This window comes from Genypterus blacodes, unplaced genomic scaffold (assembly GCF_046128005.1).
Source record: "Genypterus blacodes isolate CSIRO-AG114 ecotype Tasmania unplaced genomic scaffold, CSIRO-AGI_Gbla_v1 ptg000040l_1, whole genome shotgun sequence".
NCBI classification, from domain to species: domain Eukaryota; kingdom Metazoa; phylum Chordata; class Actinopteri; order Ophidiiformes; family Ophidiidae; genus Genypterus; species Genypterus blacodes.
This window is the reverse complement of record NW_027466853.1, coordinates 595,909-616,459: the sequence shown is the minus strand read 5'-3', so window position 1 is coordinate 616,459 and position 20,551 is coordinate 595,909. Positions and strand designations below refer to the sequence as shown.

General features: G+C 44.0%; 1 protein-coding gene and 1 pseudogene across 1 annotated transcript; one reads left to right on the top strand and one right to left on the bottom strand.

The window, feature by feature from the left end:
- Positions 1-7,734: 7,734 nt before the first annotated feature.
- On the bottom strand, positions 7,735-11,943 carry LOC142999043 (myelin-associated glycoprotein-like; annotated as a pseudogene).
- Positions 11,944-12,400: 457 nt separating this feature from the next.
- LOC142999129 (B-cell receptor CD22-like) lies at positions 12,401-19,413 on the top strand. The gene is made up of 15 exons (XM_076148564.1): positions 12,401-12,730; positions 13,254-13,328; positions 13,432-13,821; positions 14,271-14,522; positions 14,707-14,967; positions 15,194-15,469; positions 15,870-16,148; positions 16,261-16,530; positions 16,832-17,098; positions 17,375-17,456; positions 17,541-17,613; positions 17,834-17,970; positions 18,157-18,288; positions 18,383-18,455; positions 18,858-19,413. Exons 2-15 carry the CDS (start codon positions 13,280-13,282, stop codon positions 19,068-19,070), a joined length of 2,754 nt encoding a protein of 917 aa, XP_076004679.1. The 5' UTR covers positions 12,401-12,730; positions 13,254-13,279; the 3' UTR covers positions 19,071-19,413.
- The last annotated feature ends 1,138 nt before the right edge of the window (positions 19,414-20,551 follow it).

Sequence of the window (20,551 nt, the reverse complement as noted above, 5' to 3'; positions counted from 1 at the left end):
GCAGCTGTATCAGTCTGGCTCCACTGCCTGATGATCAAAGTTGATCCCTCTGTAATTTCTGAATTTCCTTCCTTGAGTAATCTTGGTTACAGGATTAACAAAAACACGGAATGATGTCAACATGATATCGCAACTGCAGCGGCTTGATGGTGCATTGTTTCACTGCTTCAACCTGAGCTCTTTGTTAGCCTCAAAGTATCAAAATATGAAATATAAAATATCCTTTATACTTGAACTCTTAACTCATAAATAGCTTTACAGTTATGAATGAAGAGAATTCTAGATAACGAATTAGAGCTGTGAAGCTAAATTTAAATAGTCGTCGTCACCTGGACATGAGCGCCAAGAGTTGGCCTGACCTGACCTCTGTGACCTCCGTGACCCCCATGAGCCCTAACGTCTGTCCCCGGTGTAGGCTGCAGCCTCCTTATCTGTTCCCTCTCCTCTGCTGCCTCGTGTGGTGTGAAGGCGGATCTCCAGAATGGACACGTTAGTTTAAATCACATCCACTTGTTTTGTTTTGTTTTTTTTGAAATTTGTTTTTATTAAAGCAGATATTGTACATGACATTGTGCATACAGGTGAAGGGAATTTTGGAGATCATTTTTTATATAGAAAGAGGGGAAAGGGGAGAGAGAGAGATAGAGAGAAGGAAGGCAGGTTGTGATATCCCTACTATTGTTGTTGAACTTTATACATAGACCCTGAGGTAAAATACAAGTGGGCTTGAGTTGCAATGAAGTCATAGGGTACATACAGAACTTACAGGATGACGTCAAACAGCAATGTAGGTTAGAACAAATCGCATCATAGGTTGTGATAGAGAGAGAGAGAGAGATAGGGGAGAAACAAACAGGAAATGAAAAAAAAACAAAGAGATGGCATCCCGCCCCGAAACCCCACCAAACCCCACATTCATACAACCCCGCATTCACACACCCCCGTCCTGAACTGCCTGAAATGCAAAATAAAAAGATAAAATAACATAAAAAGGATCTGATCTGTGTTCTGTTAATCAGTCACTGGTCTGGCATAGCCTGTAGATCTGAGAAATAGGAGAGAAAAGGTTGCCATCTCTGATAGAATTTACCAGTGTGGTTCCTCATAGTGCATTTGATTTTCTCGAGTCTAAGAAAGTACATTGTATCCTTAAGCCATTGCGAAATAGAGGGAGGGGTGAGGGATTTCCAATGTAGGAGCAGGTGTCGTCTGGCAAGCAAAGAGGTGAACATGATGATTTCCTTTTGTGGGGTGTTAAAACGGTGTAGGTCATACGGAGTGACGAAGATGGCAATATAAGGGGAGGGTAGAATTTGTATTCCCAATATGGTAGACAGTGTGTTGAAGTAACCCGCCCAGTAGTTGAGGAGCATGGGGCAAAGAAAAAACATGTGGCTTAAGTTACAGTGAGGCATCAAACATCTATTACAATTCATCGTCATCTACGTCTGTACACATTTCGGCCAATCTGGATTTAGAGAAGTGGACCCTGTGCACGACCTTGAACTGGATAAGAGCGAGACGGGCACAGGATGAGGCAGTATGCAGGTTGCGTATGATATCGTCCCACCAGTCTATGTCCAGATGGAGTTCGAGTTTAGTCTCCCAAGCAGCCCGTGTTTTCGAGTTACATAGGTCCCCGAGGTCCAGAATACGGCTGTAAATCTCAGATATAGTCCCACTTGGGGGAGTCCTGAACGATACCAGGTCTTCCCACATGAGTTGAGGGGGAGGGGAGGGGAAGTTTTGGAATTGGCTGCAGGCAAAGTGTCTGATTTGCAAGTACCTAAATAATTGGTTAGCAGGTAGTCTGAGTTCAGTTGACAGCTTGGAGAAGCTGTTGAAACTGCTATCAGAGTACAGGTCAAGGAAACATTGTATGCCTTGGTGATGCCATGCTGAGAAGGAAGAGTCCAAGAAAGAAGGCGGGAACAGGTGGTTGTTGCGTATTGGACCCAGGGTGGAGGCGTTTACGAATTTAAAGTGTTTCCTGAATTGGTACCAAATCATTAGAGTATTACGAACAACGGGGTAAATCTTGGTTGGGAGGGACGAGTAGATCAGGGCAGTGGCGGAGGAGGGGAAGGAGCACGATTGGGCTTCGAGCCTGCACCAAGGTAGCTCAGGGGAATTCACCCAGTAGCAGAGTTTGTCAATATGGAATGCCCAATAATAGGATTGGAGATTTGGAAGGGCGAGACCCCCACTGAACTTACATCTTTGTAGTAGTGTTTTGCGGATCCTTGGAGGCTTCGCACCCCAGATGAAGGCGCTGATCATTTTGTCTAACGAGTCAAAGAAGAGTTTCGGAAGGAATAGAGGAAGAGATTGAAACAGGTAAAGGAATCTCGGCAGAACGTTCATTTTGATCATGTTTATTTTCCCAATTAAGGAGAGCGGTAAACTGTTCTATCTAAGAAAGTCAGTTTTCAGGGTTGAAGTGAGCGCGGTGAAGTTGGCGGGCAGGAGGTCAGAGAATGAACGGGTCACATTGATGCCGAGATACTTACACCCCGAGCTACTGAGGTTAAAGGGGTGGTCTGTTTGGCGGAGTTGCAAACTTAAAGTGTTAATGGGGGAACACTCGCTCTTAGAAATGTTGATTTTGGATGTGTCAAGGATGGACAGGACAGCTGGAAGACTAGATATGGGGTCATCTAGGTAGAGCAACGAGTAAGCCATTACGGAGTACGCCTTTAAAGAGAGTGGAAGATTGTAATGAGATGGCCAATGGTTCGATGGCCAGGGCAAAGAGGAGTGGAGATAGGGGGCAGCCCTGGCGGGTCCCCCGTTGTAGTGTGAAGTAGTCCGAACGAATATTGTTTGTGTGGACACTAGCCTGTAGTGATGAGTATAATAATCTGATCCAGCTGCTGAATTTGTCTCCGAAGCCAAAATGCTTCAGTACTGCAAATAGGTATTCCCATTCTACCCTGTTGAAGGCTTTTTCAGCGTCCAGGGAGATTACAATCTCTGGTGAGGATACAGAGTGAGAGGAGTGGATAATATTGAGAAGGGTGCGAGTGTTAAAAAATAATTGTCGCCCTTTAATAAAACCATTTTGTTCTTTTGAAATAATAGTGGGGACGACTCTTTCCAGGCGAAGAGCGATCGTTTTGGCCAAGATCTTAACATCAGCGTTTAAAAGGGATAGGGGTCTGTAGGAGCCACAGGCGGTGGGGTCTTTGTCTATTTTGAGGAGGAGTGCTATTGAAGCTTGACGCAGCGTGGGTGGGAGTGTACCTTTCTCTAGTGATTCATTAAACATGGCCAGGAGTAGGGGTGCGAGTTTAGTGTTGAATTTCTTGAAAAACTCTATGGGAAATCCGTCGGGGGCCAGGTGCTTTATTGGATTGCATGGCTCTGATTGCGGAGAGTAGTTCTTCAACGGAAATTGAAGAATCCAGAGCTATCACAGTGTCGGAGTTGATCATTGGGAAATTGAGGTTGGCAAGGAACTGAGTCATCTCATGTATTGTCTGAGGGAAACTCAGACTTGTAAAGGGAGCGGTAGAATGATCTAAATGTGGCGTTTTTTTCCACGGGGTCAGTAGTGGGGGTGTTTGATATGGTGCAGATCTTGGGTATCAGACGGGAGGTGGATTTTGTTTTAGACTGGTGTGCTAGTAGACGACTGGACTTGTCGCCATCTTCATAGTGAGTAGCGCGCGATTGTAGTAGTAGGCGCTCGGTATCCTTGTTGGTTATAAGATCAAATTCGGTCTGGAGGTTAAGGCATTTCTTGAGAAGTTCTGGGGAGGGGCCGGATGCGCACTGCTGATCAATGGAGGAGATGGCAGCGGAGAGATTTTTAACCTTGGTGTTGTATTTTTTCCTGGAGTGAGAGGAGTAGGAAATAATTTGGCCTCTAAGGACTGCTTTCAGCAACTCCCAGAGCAACGAGAGTGAGGTTGAGTCGTTTTTGTTGAATGAAAGAAAGTCGTCAATGGAATTAGAGAGCTTGTTGCAGAATGTGTTACCTGCCAGCAGTAATGAGTTAAATCTCCACAGGCGAGGGGAGGATTGGTATGTAGCCAATTGAATGTCTAATAATAGGGGTGCATGGTCAGAGATTAAGATGCCTAGGTAATCAGAGGAAGCGACGCAGGATTTGAGAGAGTTGTCTATGAGAAAGTAATCTGTCCTAGAGTATGAATTGTGTACCTGGGAAAAGAATGAGAACTTTTTGAGCGAGGGGTTGCGAAGTCTCCAAGGATCGATCAGGCCGTTCTGGGAAGCAAAGTCAGAGAACGCTTTGGCCATTGCTGACAGAGAAGAAGTGCGGGGGTGTGAGCGTTCTAGTGCTGGGTCCAGTACGCAATTGAAGTCGCCACCAAGTATCAACTGATGGGTGTTTAGGTGAGGAATGATACTGAGTAATCTGTTGGGGAACTCAACACTATCAAAGTTTGGCGCGTAGACATTTACCAGTAACACCTTGGTTTGCATCAATGTGCCTGCAACTATAATAAATCTGCCGTCTTCATCAGCAACAATGTCGGTACATGAGAAGGGGGTAGTCTTGTTGATTAGGATGGCAACCCCTCTGGATTTTGAATTGAAGTTGGAGTGGTAAACTTGGCCAATCCAGGGGGGTTGCAGCCTATGATGGTCTTTAAGCTTGAGGTGGGTTTCTTGTAGAAATATTACGTCAGAGTTGAGCCGCTTCAGGTGACAGAAGACCCTGGATCTTTTAACAGGGTTGCCCGTGCCGCGAATGTTCCAGGAGATTAAACGTACAGGCATGTCAGAGCAGGAGCTGGTATTCAGGTAGGCAGAACACATTTATATGAGAGGACTGGATTGAAGTACACGAAGCAGAGGCCAGGACACCCAACACACACACACACACACATACACACAGAACCCCATGCACACTGACACACCAAATAGTCTCCTCGGAGGAGACAGCAGTGTAATACACGGGAAGTCAAGTTGTTGCCACACAGTGGAGGCAACAACTTGGGTGGAGAAAGAGATCAAGCTAACCATGTAAGTAGCAGATATCAGATATAGGAGGAGAAGCTCCCGCAGCATCCAAATTATGTAACTATATGCTTTAGACAATTACTAAGTTAGAGTGTTTTGTTTTGAGACCCCATAATGGGTGGGTGGAATGAGATAGATTTTTGTACCAGAAATTGGTTTTAGTGAACAGATAAACAGAATATGTGAGCCTGGAACATCACCCCTTCGACATGGTGTTGACATAGCTTTGGGCTTCTTCAGCGGAGAGAAAATTTCTTTCAGCTCCTTTGTAGGTGATTCGAAGTCGGGCCGGGTAGTAAAGACTGTAACAAACTCCATCCATGCTTCGTAGCTGGTTCCTGCTAGCGGACCGGGCCCGGGCCACTTTCAGGGTATGATCGGGAAACATGGAGATCCTCCTACCACCGGTGTTGGTCAGCTGAAGGTCTCGAGCCCGGTGGAGGATGTTTGCGGCATCGATCGAGTGGCAGAACCGGACAATGATGGGGCGAGGACGCTGTTAATGGTGGTTTCTTCTGGTATGTCGATGATTCTTATGTTGTTGCGGCGCGTGTAGGCTTCGAGTTCTTCGCATTTATCCTGCAGCTTGGTTATCGCGGCGTTGGAGGTGGTCAGGTGGGATACGATGGAGGCCTGTTGAGTTTTTATAACTTGTTGCTCGGCTTGGATCGGGGCCAGAGCGGCTCCGAACGCCTCCATTTCATGTCTCAGCGCCGCTTGGGAGACTGCGAATTCTTGTCTCAGCGCTGTTTGGGAGTTTGCAATGTCTTGTCTCAGCGCCGAAAATTTTTCGGGCTCATATTGTTTACTTTAATGACCAACTAGTGTAGACTTTGTTGGGGAATCTTCGGTCAAAAGATGTATTGGTAAAAACTGGCAAAACACGATGATAGAAGCACTTTTGGATGAGATACTGCGGGAGACTCTCTGACACGTGTCCTACTCCATCGGTTGCTCAACAGCGCCCCCATCCACTTGTAAAGAGCCGGGCTTGGATGGAATAATAACGACTATTTTTAATGCATTCAGTCAGTGTTTTCCTAACGTCATCTGCCATGGCGTCTATTCTCTTCACTGTGTCAATTTAAAGTGGCAACAAGTTTAACTGTTTGGCGACCTTCTCGCCCCACATTATGTGTACCATCTCTTTGGCTAATGGTAGACACAGCTGTTCACCAGCGCTACTATTGGTAAGGTTAGTAGTATGCCGTGTGCAAACATTTATGAAAGGCTAAACTTATTTTAAGTCGCATTTCAATTATCTCATGGTTCAGATATTTTTATTTGATTCCTCTGCGTACCAGTACAGTGAGCCCGCGGATCGATGGATGGACGTCTCCATCCAGGTTTTGTTGCAGTCTTTGCAATAAACTAAGTAAAGATATGTTAAGCTAAGTAAAATTAAGCTAGACACATCCAGGACTTATTATCATTTCTTTCATTTCTTATTTTCTTTACTTTACTTAAAAATATTTGAGCTACCAAGGGTTCTGCAGATAAAAAGCATAATGCTAACTTTGGTACACTACATCAAATGGCAACATAACTAACTAACTATGAGATTAAAGTAATGATTCTCATTTTGTTATTTGATGCTTGTCAGCAACACGCACACACACATTCCTGAAGATGTTTCTATTTTGTACACCTGTATCAAACATACGTGTTTCTGGACACACACACTCACCCCATCAGCTTCCAAAGCGTGTGAGGAGTCCACCAACCCCTTGTCAGGTGCGTGGCAGCATCTCCTCTTCCTGTAAGCAAAAGAAAAACACTCTGAATTGACGACCATATTTACCTCCACTAAGGGTTTGGGTGACACACACACACACACACACACACACACACACACAGAAGAACCCATTACATTCTGGCTGTAATAACCACTTTTACATTGTAGCCCACAACTTTTAAGTCATAGAATCTAAATTGTGGATTTTTGGGTCTTCCTGAACAAAATCCAACAAAGATTTGTTGTACCTCGTCCTACAATTTTGGATCATTTGTGGGAAGACGACAGCAAAGTTTACATGCAGAATGTCTGAGCTGAACCGACCAAAAGTAGCTTCCCAGGACGCGGCTCATTCCTCAAAAAGTGCTTGCTACTTAGGCAAAGAATTCAATATAACTCGACCTGATGGTGGCGCTATAACTCCAAAGAATACACTTTTTCAATAACTTTTTACCTTGACATGGTATCTCATTGTCGAGAGACAGAATCATAAATTTGAGGAAAACGCTGCCTTGGCGGAGGTATGTAGTTACAAATGTTTGTGTTCATGCTCATCTATCGCCAGGATACTAAATGTTCACACGAAATTAAGAGGAGCCTGGAATTGAACCATCCACCCTGGTGTCATTGAGTTTGTTTCTCACCTGTGAATGAACAGCTGCAGCGCCAGCAGCAGCACCAGAGCTCCCAGAGCAGAATCAATCACTATGGACATGGTGTGGAGCTCTGAAAGATCCCAACAATACAAACATGGTGACACCAAGAAGGAACAGATGATGCAAGAGAAACGGTAAGAAAGTGCAGACTTCTCTACCTGTCTGAAGGTCTCTCACAGACACATTCAGCATCAACCTATCAGAGCCCAGTGAGTTGATGCTGAGGCAGACAAAAGACAGTGCCTCTTCATCCACTTGGCTGAAGGTGATGACGCTCCTCGTGCCCACGCTCCCTAAAGGCTCCTCTGTGGTCAGGAGGTCAGAGAAGCTATTGCCAAGCCCCCCAGCCACTTGTCAGTCCAGGGAGGGTGGCGGGTGTCCGTGACTGTCACAGGTGCAGCGGGTCTCAGATGAAAGTCTGACGCAGCCGGAGGAGGGCAGCACCTCCGCAGCAACTGAGGGGGGAAGAACATGTGTTTGAGTTATACCTACTGTATATAAGGACCGAGACTGACAAACTCGTGTCAACAATATTCTTCTGCCGTGATTTATCGTTTGAGCTACTTGCAATTTATTAATCTACACTGCTCAAAAAAATAAAGGGAACACTTAAACAACACAATGTAACTCCAAGTGTATCACACATGTGTGAAATCAACCAGTCCAGTTAGGAAGCAACACTAATTGTGAATCAATTTCACCTGTTGTTGTGCGAATGAAACGGACAACAGGTGGAAATGAGAGGCAATTAGCAAGACTACCCCTATAATGGAGTGGTTCAGCAGGTGGTGACCACAAACCATTACTCTGTTCTCGTCATTTCTGGCTATTGTCTTGGTCACTTTTGAATTTGGTAAGTGTTCTCAGCCTTGGAGGTAGCATGAGGCGGTGTCTACAACCAACAGAAGTTGTGCAGCTCATCCACGATGGCACATCAATGCGAGCTGTGGCAAGAAGGTTTGCTGTGTCTGTCAGCACAGTGTCCAGAGCATGGAGGAGATACCAGGAGACAGGCCAGTACACCAGGAGACGTGGAGGGGGCCGTAGGAGGGCAACAAGCCAGCAGCAGGACCGCTACCTCCTCCTCTGTGCAAGAGAAACAGGAGGAGCACTGCCAGAGCCCTGCAAAATGACCTCCAGCGGGCCACTGATGTGCATGTTTCCGCTCAAACTGTCAGGAACAGACTCCACGAGGGTGGTATGAGGGCCCGACGTCCACTAGTGGGGCCCGTTCTTACAGCACGACACGGTGCACGGCGATCGGCATTTGCCAGAGAACACCAATATTGGCAGATTCGCCAGTGGCGCCCTGTGCTCTTTACAGATGAGAGCAGGTTCACACTGAGCACATGTGACAGACGTGACAGAGTCTGGAGACGCCGTGGAGAACGTTATGCTGCCTGCAACATCCTCCAGCATGACCGGTTTGGTGGTGGGTCAGTAATGGTGTGGGGAGCCATTTCTTTGGATGGCCGCACAGCCCTCCCTGTGCCAGCCAGAGGTTCCCTGACTGCCATTAGGTACCGCGATGAGATCCTCAGACCCATTGTGAGACCATATGCTGGTGCAGTGGGCCCTGGTTTCCTTTTAATGCATGACAATGCCAGGCCTCATGTGGCTTTAGTGTGTCACCAGTTCCTCCATGATGAAGGCATTAATGCTATGGACTGCCTGTTCCCCAGACCTGAATCCAATTGAGCACATCTGGGACATCATGTCTCGTTCCATCCACCAACGCCACGTTGCACCACAGACTGTCCAGGAGTTGACTGATGCTTTAATCCAAGTCTGGGAGGCGATCCCTCAGGAGAACATCCGCCGCCTCATCAGAAGCATGCCCAGGCGCTGTAGGGAGGTCATGCAGGCACGTGGAGGCCACACACGCTACTGAGCGTCATTTTGAGTTGTCTGGAGGAATTTTCGCTGACGTTGGAGCAGCCTGCAATGTGATTTTCCACTTTTATTTGAGTATGGTTCTGATGCCAGACCTCCCTGGGATGATAATTTTGATTAACGTTGATCATTTTTATGTTATTTTGTTCTCAACGCACTCTACTGTGTATTGAATTGAAAATTGTATTGATTTACAACTGCAGTATTTCATTAAATGAGATCTAAGATGTGTTGTTTAAGTGTTCCCTTTATTTTTTTGAGCAGTGTATATGCAACTTATTGTAATGTATATTTCCTGGTTGTTTATTGTCACAGTTTCACAAAATAAGGATAAGAAGGAATGGAAATGAGGAAGCTGCTGAAGTAAATTCAACAAACCATCCGTCTTTTGGAGTTTCTTCTTGTTCCGTGTTTAGCTGTTTGGATAGCTGGCGCAGCATCTAGCAAGGCCATTTACATAGAGATAAACTGTGTTCTGACAAAAACTAAGTCTGATAATCAGATGACTGACAGCTTGGTTACCATAAACGTGAAGTTGCCCTCTAACCCAACCATCTCCTCCTTCTCTGCGTCTGCTCTGTACCAGGTGAAGTTCTCTGCTGCTGGGTTTGCGGCGGTTCTGCAGGTCAGATTCACAGAAGTACCGGCGAGCAGTGGACCAGAGGGGTCCACCAGCACCAAGGTGTTTTTCGGGGGATCTGAGAGAAAGAGAACAGTTGTTTCTGCGGATGTTTGTTTTTGTTCTGGGCTTTGTTGCTTGTCGTATTAGATGAACTCACATTGAACGTCAAGTAGAACTGTTGGTGATGTCTGTCCTCCGAGTTGGTTTGTTGCCTTGCACCTGTAGCCTCCAGTGTGGCTCGGGTCGGCTAGGGTTAAGACCAAGGTGGACCCGGACTCTGTGGTGTCCCGTTTGGGTTTGCGTGCCTGCTACAGGTCAGAGTAACTGAAGTACCCTCCAGCACAGGACTGGCTGGCTCTACGATGACTGAAGTCTCCTTGGGTGGAACTTGAGAGCAGACAGAAACACCAGCATGAGTTGTGGGACAGTTTAGCGAGTGGTATCTATTAGTGTGATCCTTCTTACTCACATCGTACGTCTATCTGGGTGACCGGTGAGCTCTGGTTCCCAATTCTGTTGCTGGTCATGCAGTAAAATTGCTCATCTGAAGCTTTGGTTACAAGCCAATACTTTGAACCCACCGCTGTGACCTGATCTCCATCCACTTTATACCAGGTGTAGCTGCTCACAGATGGGTTTGCGTCTGCGCTGCAGGTCAGAACCATCCAGCTGCCTTCTTGTACTGGACCAGGGTCACTCACTGAGGTGTCTTTTGGTGGATCTGGAAGAGCATTTTGAAGATCTTCCTAAAGGTCATGTTTCTTCTTTTGGTTTCTTCTTTGATCTAAACCATATCATATTGTTTGTCGTGTGTATCGTTAAAACTGTTCACAAAACAGCTCCCAGTCAAAATGAAAGCGTTATGTCGCTCTAAAACCCCCAAAAATCCCTTTTTTCTAAACACAAGTTGTGTAAATGCGGAAATTTGAAGTGAAAACAGGACGTAGAAACCCCATTCTTTACTTCGTACTTCGTCCTGTATTCAAAGTCCCCTATAGCAGTTCCTTTTATAGATCTAAATAGACGTGTGAAGTGTCAGCTGAAGATACAGATGTAATCGCAAGAATAAATGCTACAGTGAGGAAGAAGAAATGATTCTTCTTTCAATAGGGAAGTACAGTTATTAAGAGAAAATATCTGTTATATATATATATATATATATATATATATATATCTTCCAGGCACACAGAAATGTCCTTGTTTGGTATGTCGATGATCGTAGTGCAAAATCCTCCAGCAAGCAGTGCTGAAGTGGGTTGAGATCAAACCGACAAACTCACAAAGAATGCTGATGGTCAGGTTGCTTCCATACGAGAGGTCGCTGTTGCCTCCTTGTCGCTTGTAGAGAGCAGCACAGGAGATCTTCTGCCGGTTGTGACGGTAAGAAGCTGTGAAGTTCATAACAGAGGTCACAACTCCAGTACCCACTTCATCCTCAGTGTCACCCAAACTGGGCGTCCATGTGAGGGCTGGAAGTAGAATGGGACAGGGAGCTACGGCAGAGCAGGTCAGCCGCACCGGAGAACCCGACTCTACCTCCAGACTGGATGGAGTTATGGAAGGCCCCGGCAGGGATTCTGAGGCGTGAAACAATGAAGAACTGTTAAGAAAATTGTTTATGTGTAAGAGAACTGAGAAGAACTGAACAACGTGAGATGACAAAGACCTTGCATTTGGATTAAGACAGGTGTTTGGAAGTTGAACCTTGTGTTTGGGTTGTTACAGTGAAGTCTGAATTCATAATATTCATCGTGGGAAAATGGAAGGTTGTAGAAGATGGTGGTACAATCCTTCTTGCGCAAATTCCCTCTTAGGTGTCCTTGTACAATGTTTGAGTTTGTCTCTTCTCCAGTCAGGCTGGAATCAAAGACCTGTCTTCTTGGGCTCCAGTATCCTCTCTTCCAAATGGCTTTACACGAATCATCAAGGAGCGAATCCAATTGTGAGGGCAATGTGAACCTGCAGGGGATCATCACACAGGATCCATCGAGTCCCCACTGAACAAATGTTCTACACTCTAACTTCATTTCTTTGCACTTGAATTGCATCTTTATCAGAATCAGAATCAGAATCGCTTTAATCGCCAGTTAAGTTAACACTTAAGAGGAATTTGCTCTGGTCCTTAGTGTGTACAAATAACATAAAGAGACAACACAAAACATTTAAAACAACATATAAGAACTACAGCTTGGGAATTAAAAAAAAAAAAATACACTAAATGAAATGAATTAGCTAAATGAGTACTGTTTAGTAAAGTGTTGAAAAAAAGGTGCAGGGGTTTATTGTGATAAATTAACTAAATTGAATACTGTAAGTAAAGTAAAATAAAGTGAATGTGCAGGGGTTTGTTGTGAGGTCAGTGGAGGACCCGGGCCTTGTTGATAAGGCCCACTGCAGAGGGAAAGAGTTTGTTGAAATGAGAAATGAGCAACAACAAATGGGCTTGTTCTCACTTCTGTTCACTTCCTCTTCTCTGTTGACTCAGATGCGCCCAAAGACACTTGGGCTGAAACAGACAGACGTTTTAAGAGAGTCTGTGTCACTGCCGTCACCTTCAGGAACGTGGCCCTGTGTCTGGCGGTGACCAGCTGCGTACCTGAGGGGGCCTGTGGACGCTCAGAGGCGGGGGCGACATCACGCAAGGGGCCGAGCCGCTGACGTTGGACCAGTCGGCGAGCAGCTTCTTCTCCTTGCGAGCCTGGAAAGGAAGACAGGAGCCGAGGCGTTGGACATTCCACATCGGGAAGAGAAGGAAAAAGCTGTTTTCTACCTCCATGAAAAACCCTAATGAGTTAAAAACGTAGCGCTGCAGACTACACAGATGTCGTCTCTGAGGTCAGACTGAGATGTTTTCTGAGATAAAATGTTAATATTCAGTGTTAGAAAGTTGTGTAATCAAGCTTAAGTTGTGGAGTTTTACCATATCTATGCATGTGCTGATGGAGCCTTAAAAAACAGAGATACATTTGTAGAATATTACATTTGAATTTAGTGATGGGGTCAAATACACAAAACAAATGCTTGTTTACTGTCAGGGACACAGTTCTCAACAGTTCTTTAGACATCTCAGGGTGTGTGTGTGATGTGTTTGCTTTAAATGCATGACTGGTGAAGCAGAAAAGAGTGAGATAAACACTGTAGAAACATTTATATCTCAAAAAAGATATTTAAAGGTAAATAAATCTCCCAATCAGAAAAGAGCTCAGCTGACAGCAGAGCATCAGTTTGCTGCACGACATAAAGAAATGAACACAACACCATCACAGTCATACGTCTCTGCAGGTAGAAGTAATATGATGATTATGATGTAAATACCTGCATGTATACACTCATACAACATTTGTGTTTAAATCTCCAGCTGCAGGTTTACATATAATTCCTAAAATGAATGTTTGGACAATCAGCTGGTTGGTGGCTTTCAGCCTAACAATAAGTAAGTAGACTTTTCACTCTTCTGTCTGAATTACTATGTGATTTATTTTAGTGGTGCTTAGTTACTGCATCTGACTGATCCGTTTGTGTTTTCATTACTACAGGTTGCTCTCAGTCTTTCACCCCCCCCATCAGAATAGAGGACAGAAGTATAACAGGCAAAACGGGGTCATGTATTGAAATTAGATGTACAATCACACGCCATTTTGAGTCTGACAATGCACAGTTGTTTTGGATAAAGGATCCAGTATGGAATGGTTCACATTTTACAGGCACCAACATTTACAGTAAAGACCCATCAGACCCGACTGTCAGCTCAGACTTTACAGACAGAGTGACGTACCTCGGCCCTACAAGCTGGAAGCTCAAGGATTCATCCAAATGCAACATCAGGATTTGTAGCCTGAAGGCAACAGACAGTGGAGAATACATGTTACGATATATTAAAGGAACGCACAAGTGGAAGGCAACCACCTTGCTCCTCTCAGTTGAAGGCAAGTTTATGAATCTTTTTTAACATTTTAACATTTAGACCATTTAAATGTACCTCGAAAAGTATTTCACAAAATGTGCAAACATTTAAATATAAAGCTGGAACAGACAGATGTACTGAAAATAATAAGAAGCTTATTAGCGTGTGTGTGTACAGGACACAACTGAACACAACACAATTCTTCAATGGAATAAAAGTTAAACCTATAGAACTTATTTGTTACTAATTTGCCATAATTGTACATTGAAAATATTCTCAGGACACATTTCCTGTCACCTTCCATACCAATAGGTGGCGCACCAATTGCCACTGTCAGGATGAATATCACAGTTTGAGAACCACTGAACAAGTGTTTTACACTCTACCTTCATTTCTTTGCACTTGAATTGCGTCTATATGCAATTGAGCTTGTTCTCACTTGTGTTCACTTCCTCTTCTCTGTTGACTCAGACGCGCCCAAACACACGCGGGCTAAAATAAGCTCGAGTGACATCACCGAGGGACAAACTGTAACTCTCACTTGCTCCACCAGTTGGTACAGTTATCCCACTCTGAGCTGGTATAAGGATGATCAGGAAGTGTATCAACCACCAGTGTGGAGAATCCCATCAATCAGAGCTTCACAGAGTGGAACATACAAGTGTAAAGCTACAAACACTTTGGGGGAAGATGAATCAAACCCACTCACTGTTGATGTGAAATGTAAGAACTTCTGTTTGTTAACAACAAACAAATGAATTATTTATGCTTATCGTGTTTCTATGAAATTCCTAATCATTACAGCTGTAACCCTCTTTCTTATGTAATTCATATACCTCTTAGATAATTAGCACTGTGGATAAATTAATAATGATAACTGGAGTAACATTAAAATCTTCCTTCTCAGATCGTCCCGATGTGGAAATACAGACGACTGCAGTGACCTCTGCTCTTAAAGAAGGCGATAGAGTTACATTAGAGTGTCATGTGAAGAGAAGCAACCCAGAACCCCGCTCATACCGTTTCTTAAAAAATTTGGAATCTATTGGTTGGACGCAGACACTTTCTGTTGACAACATCAAGCCAGAGGACAGCGGCTCCTACACATGTGAAGCAACTAACCGGGTTGGTACTGGAAGATCACAGCCGCTGCAAATTGAAGTTCAATGTGAGTTTCACGTCTCACAGTCCCGTCGGCATCTTCTTTAGATTGTGTCATAAAAATGTGAGGGGTGTAATTGGAGGGTCTGACTTCCAAAAATCCCAGCAGTGCTGAAAGCAGCTTCACACTGCAGGTCAGAGGAAACCAGCTTGGCCTCCAAGTGTAGAGCAGTAGTTGTGCTGCATTATCACTGAAAATGTGCTGAATCCTTTTTTCGCTTCCTTTTCCCCAGACGGCCCAAGAAAATCTTACATTTCCACTGAAGGATCAAACCCCAGAGTGAAACTTGGGGGCCGTGTTGAACTGGTCTGTAATGCTGATGCATATCCTGCAGCCCACAGATACTCTTGGTACTACAACAATACACAAGAGCAGTTAGACTCCTATACCCACTCCACACGGTGGTTGTCCCCTGTGGAAAGGAGACATGATGGAAATTACATGTGCGAGGCCACCAACAGCATAAACACAGGAGAGAAAAGTGAACCTTTGCTTATTAAAGTTCTTTGTAAGTATTTGCATTACTTCCTCTCTGAGGTAGATTCAAGTAAACTAGGTAGTAAAGTACATTTATATAAATCATTACATTGAGCTGGTGTATGCAAGCCATTCATCATTTTACTGTAATACATAAAACAATCAAATTGAAAATGTAGCCAAATAACAAGATGTGCTTGTGAACTGAAAGCATCCACACACTATGAGGAGTCACAAGGCTGCAACTTGCAATGTAAATGTAAAAGAATCAAATCCATCTCAGGTTTGATTCTGCTGTAATTTATTGTTCATATTTTGCACGTTGTTTTATGAGGATGTTATCGTAGAAATAAGAAAACTGTATGAAGGCATCTTCTAACACAAATGATAAGAGGCTGGTAATGACCAGCACACCTTCTTCCTCTCCACAGATCCACCAACCACACTGAAGCTCACTATGGTTACTGAGGTCACAGAGGTGCAGCTCATCACCATCGTCTGCACTGTGGAGAGCTTCCCACCGTCCACTCTTACCCTGATACACTCCTACAATCTGCACCGTGTTACAGTTGCTCGTTCCAGTGATTTCCCTCCCAATGAACTCCATCACACTTTTAATGCAACTTCAGCTGAAGCAGGCGTTTACACTTGTGACGCCATCAACAGTGAAGGTTCGAGCACGAGCACTAAACAGGAGCTTGTGGTGAAATGTGAGTGATCTTCTTCGTTTAAATATCAGTTATTAATCTAGTCATTCCTGTCAGACCCAGTCTGAGTGATCTTCATGTACTTTATCTTGCAACTTATGTCTGCTACATGCAGATCGTCCCAAAAACGTCAAGGTGAAAGCTCAGCCTGGTCTCAACGTGAAAGAAAACCAAAAGCTCCGTCTGGAATGCAGCTCTGAGTCCAACCCATCTAAGACTTCAGTCACCTGGACCAAGACGAGTGGTGGGAAAGATGAAACCGTCGGGAGGGGAAACACCTTTGCTATCTCGTCAGTCAGTCTGTCTGACGGTGGGCTGTACAGCTGCACAGCCACCAATGACTTAGGAAGTGAGAAATCACAGCAGGAAGAGGTCAAAGTTCAGTGTGAGTATGAAAATGTGGATAAATAGAGATCATGAACGTTGATACAGTCAGTGTTTACTACAAAATGATGAGATTTCAGTTTAACTCCTGTTTGATACACACGACCATGATCATCTTCTTTTTAATGAAAGCTTGGCAAAGATCAAAAGAGATCCATGAATGGAAATAAGATGGAAATCTGTACATGTGCTGTTTTTGATGTTAATAAATTGTGCAACTTTGAAAATTCCTCTCATAAAGCAGCATTTCAAGTCAAATCATTTTGTATGAAGTCCATTTGTCCTCATTTCTTCCTGCTTAGATTCTCCTAAACACACAGAGATCATGAAGAGCACAAACACAGAGCCGGACGGGACGGAGTCAGTGACTCTGAGCTGCAGCAGTCACAGCTTCCCCCCGGTCAGCAGTTATCATTGGTACAGAGTTACGGAAGGTGAAAGCGAGGACCAGTTGGTGTCGGTCCATCAGAACCAAACAATCCGCTCAGACGAGCCGGGAAGTTACTACTGCATCTCGACAAATCGACTGGGCCAGAAGCGCTCTGAGAGAGTCCAGCTGTTTCTTCACCGTGAGTGCATTCAAAGCTTCACTCTACCACTTTGATCATGCAGGTCAGTTTGGGACTATTGGATTAAAAAGTAAGAACATTGTCATATAGGCCAGCCAGCATAGATGTTGCATTTAAATGATCATGCAGACCAAATTTTGTATAGCTCCATATCACACAGCAAAGGTCTGTGATTGTCCGGGTGCTTAGTCCACCACTGGAGTCAGAGCGAGATATTATTGACATATTATGATTTCTCTCTCTCTTCTTGTCTTTCTTTTCTTTCTCTGTCCAAAGGAGGATTTGTACAGGCTCTACCCGCCATCATTATGACCCTTATCGCTCTGCTTGTGGTTTCATCCATTTGTCTTGTGTACAGGTATGAAAAAAAACGAATGTGACTTTGAACTTAAAACAATTCAAACAGGAGCTGAATCAGTGAATTGTCTGCTAATCTGTTCAGGCGCAGGAGAAACAAATCAATTCAACAAGGACGTCTGAACCCACAACCCTGCTGCAGATACTTTGGCTTTTTGGTAAACACATATTCAGACCAATGGCTAATAATTGCGTTTAGTAGAAAACAACAACATGGAGCTTGTGTGTGTGTGTGTGTGTGTGTGTGTGTGTGTGTGTGTGTGTGTGTGTGTGTGTGTGTGTGTGTGTGTGTGTGTGTGTGTGTGTGTGTGTGTGTGTGTGTGTGTGTGTGTGTGTGTGTGTGTGTGTGTGTGTGTGTGTGTGTGTGTGCCCATTCAGGGTTCGCAGGGCGGCACCCCTGGAGGGAATCTGAGTGAATCTGGCAGGACGGAACCCTTCAGAAGCAGAGATGATCTTCTGCCAGGACATCTATGCGGCCCTCAGCCCGGACCCTGCAGACGTCAAGCAGACAAACCGTAAGACCGCAGCACCACACACTGACCCCCCAGGACAGAAGAATCATTGTGGGGCAGAGAGCAAAGGGAAAATACCTTCAGACACATCACAAACCGCAGATATGATCAGGGAATTTGTTTATTCTGTAAGAGCAGGAAAGCCAAATATAATCAAGATTCAACATTTTTTCCATTATTTTTCCACAGGTCTGCCTCCAATGTCAACGCCATTTACTCTACTGTGAATTTGCCACCAGGACAGCCAATCAGACAGCAGTATGGAGACATAGAGGATGATGATGTCAAGTACGCCTCCCTACACTTGGGGGTCAAGTGCAGGTAAAAAAAAATAAAGATGTTTTATATGTAAGGACGGAACTGGAAAGAAATGACTGCATTGCCACTTTCACAATATTTGTTTGTTTTTTTTAAGGAATGCACAGATTCCAAAAGAGTGTGAGGACGTTGTGTATGCCAATGTGTCCAAGCCGAAACCTCGTAATAAGGTCAGTGACCAGTGAATCCCATTCTGTCACAGCAGGATTACACCTTTGGAATGAGGTTGTATAGTATCAGGTACAATTTAGTCAGAAAAGCAATCCATAAGCAAGCGTATACCTTGAAAAGTACAGTTAGATGTACCGCAAAGTCCACATCTGGTGTCAGGAAGGAAGGAACTGTATACTTGAGTACAAAAACAGCAATTGGTCTTAAAGTCGATGGTACCTACTGCTTGTAAAGACATCAAAACAAATGTGCCTAAATTGTTGAGGTCAGGTTGCCATCCTGTTCTAAGCAGTGTTGTATCAAAGTATCTTAACAGCATTGACGTTATGTTACTATTTAGACTAACAATACTTTCTCTTGAGGCACATCAATCTGCTGAATAATCTCTACAATCCTCCTAGGCGGAACAAACACAAAAGGAGGGCTACGAGAACCTCAGAGACGCCCGAGCTGCCAAGACTCCAGAGTACAACAACGAAACGGACACCAGCGAAGAAGAAGTGGACGTCAACTACTCACAAGTGATGTTCAGGGCAAAGCCGAGTCCTGACAGAGGGAACGGAGACGGCGATGATGACGAGGAAGAGACGCAGTACACTCGGGTCAACATCTGAACGTACATAGAGTATAAATTGCTACAATATATTTATCTCTATTATCTCCCAGCTTGAGCTCATATGGGTATACAGCTACATGACTCATTAACGTGCAGTCGAAAGTGACAGATGGGAAGAAAGTGAGCTGAATCCCCATTCACGACTCAATTATTCAAATTCAGATATGTGCTGGTTTTTATGTTCTACATGTTTGTATGTACTGATAAAGAAAACACAAAACGAATGAAGAAAATAAATGTATGTATATATAAAACAGCACCATAGCTATAGGATCTCACAGTTTTAGCTCATATGTGTTTATGGCTTTATGAATCATTAATGTGCAGTAAATGAAAAAATGTGCAGTAACGTCATCTGCCATGGCTTCTCCGCGACACTGTGTCATTTGAAAGTGGCACCAAGTTGAACTGTTTGGCGACCTTCTCGCCACACATTATGTTTACCATCTCTTTGTTCACCAGCGCTACTATCGGTAAGGTTAGTAGTGTGCTGTGTGCAAACTTTACATTACATTACGATCATTTGGCAGACGCTTTTATCCAAAGCGACTTACATTACATTACCACCCTTCGCAGAGGGGGGAGCAATTTAGGGTTCGGTGCCTTGCTCAGGGGCACCTCGGCAGGGACTTGAACCGGCAACCCTCCGGTTCCCAAGCGGAAGCTCTACCCACTGAGCTACTGCCTCCCTTTATGAATGGCTAAACTTATTAAGATAAGATAAGATAAGATGAAATTTTATTATCCCGAGGGAAATTACTGTGCAACAGTTACAGTACAGCATGAAAAAAAAAGACCCAGAAATCAGAAATCAGAAATCAGAAATCACCCAACTAGTGCAATAATGAAAAAGTGCAAGAATGCAAGTAGATAATAAGTACAAGATAAGTACAAACAATAAGGGGGGTACGAAGTACATACAATGGGGGGAACAGTAATGACAAAATAAGTACATAAGGAAGTGCAAGAAAAATGTAAAAAAAAAAATTAACGTCGCATTTCAATTATCTCATGTTTCAGATATTTTTATTTGATTCCTCCGCATACCAGTACAGTGAGCCAGCGTACCACTGGTGGTACACGTACCACAGTTTGAGAACGGCTGGATTAGAGAATGTTCTGCTTTAAAGTCACAGTCCAACATTTCAAGTTTCGAAGTGTGGATGACGTTTAGCCTAAATTAACGCTGTTTTGTCTCCATACTGTCTCCATCCAGATTTTGTTGCAGTCTTTGCACTAAACTAAGTAACGATATCTTAAGCTCAGTAAAACTAAGCTGGACTCAACAAAACACATCCAGGATTTATAATCATTCCTTTAATTTCTTATTTTCTTTTCTTTACTTAAAAATATTTGAGCTGCCAAGGGTTCTGCAGATAAAAAGCATAATGCTAACTTTGGTACAATACATCAAATGGCAACATAACTAACTAACTATGAGATTAAAGTGATGATTCTGATTTTGTTATTTGATGCTTG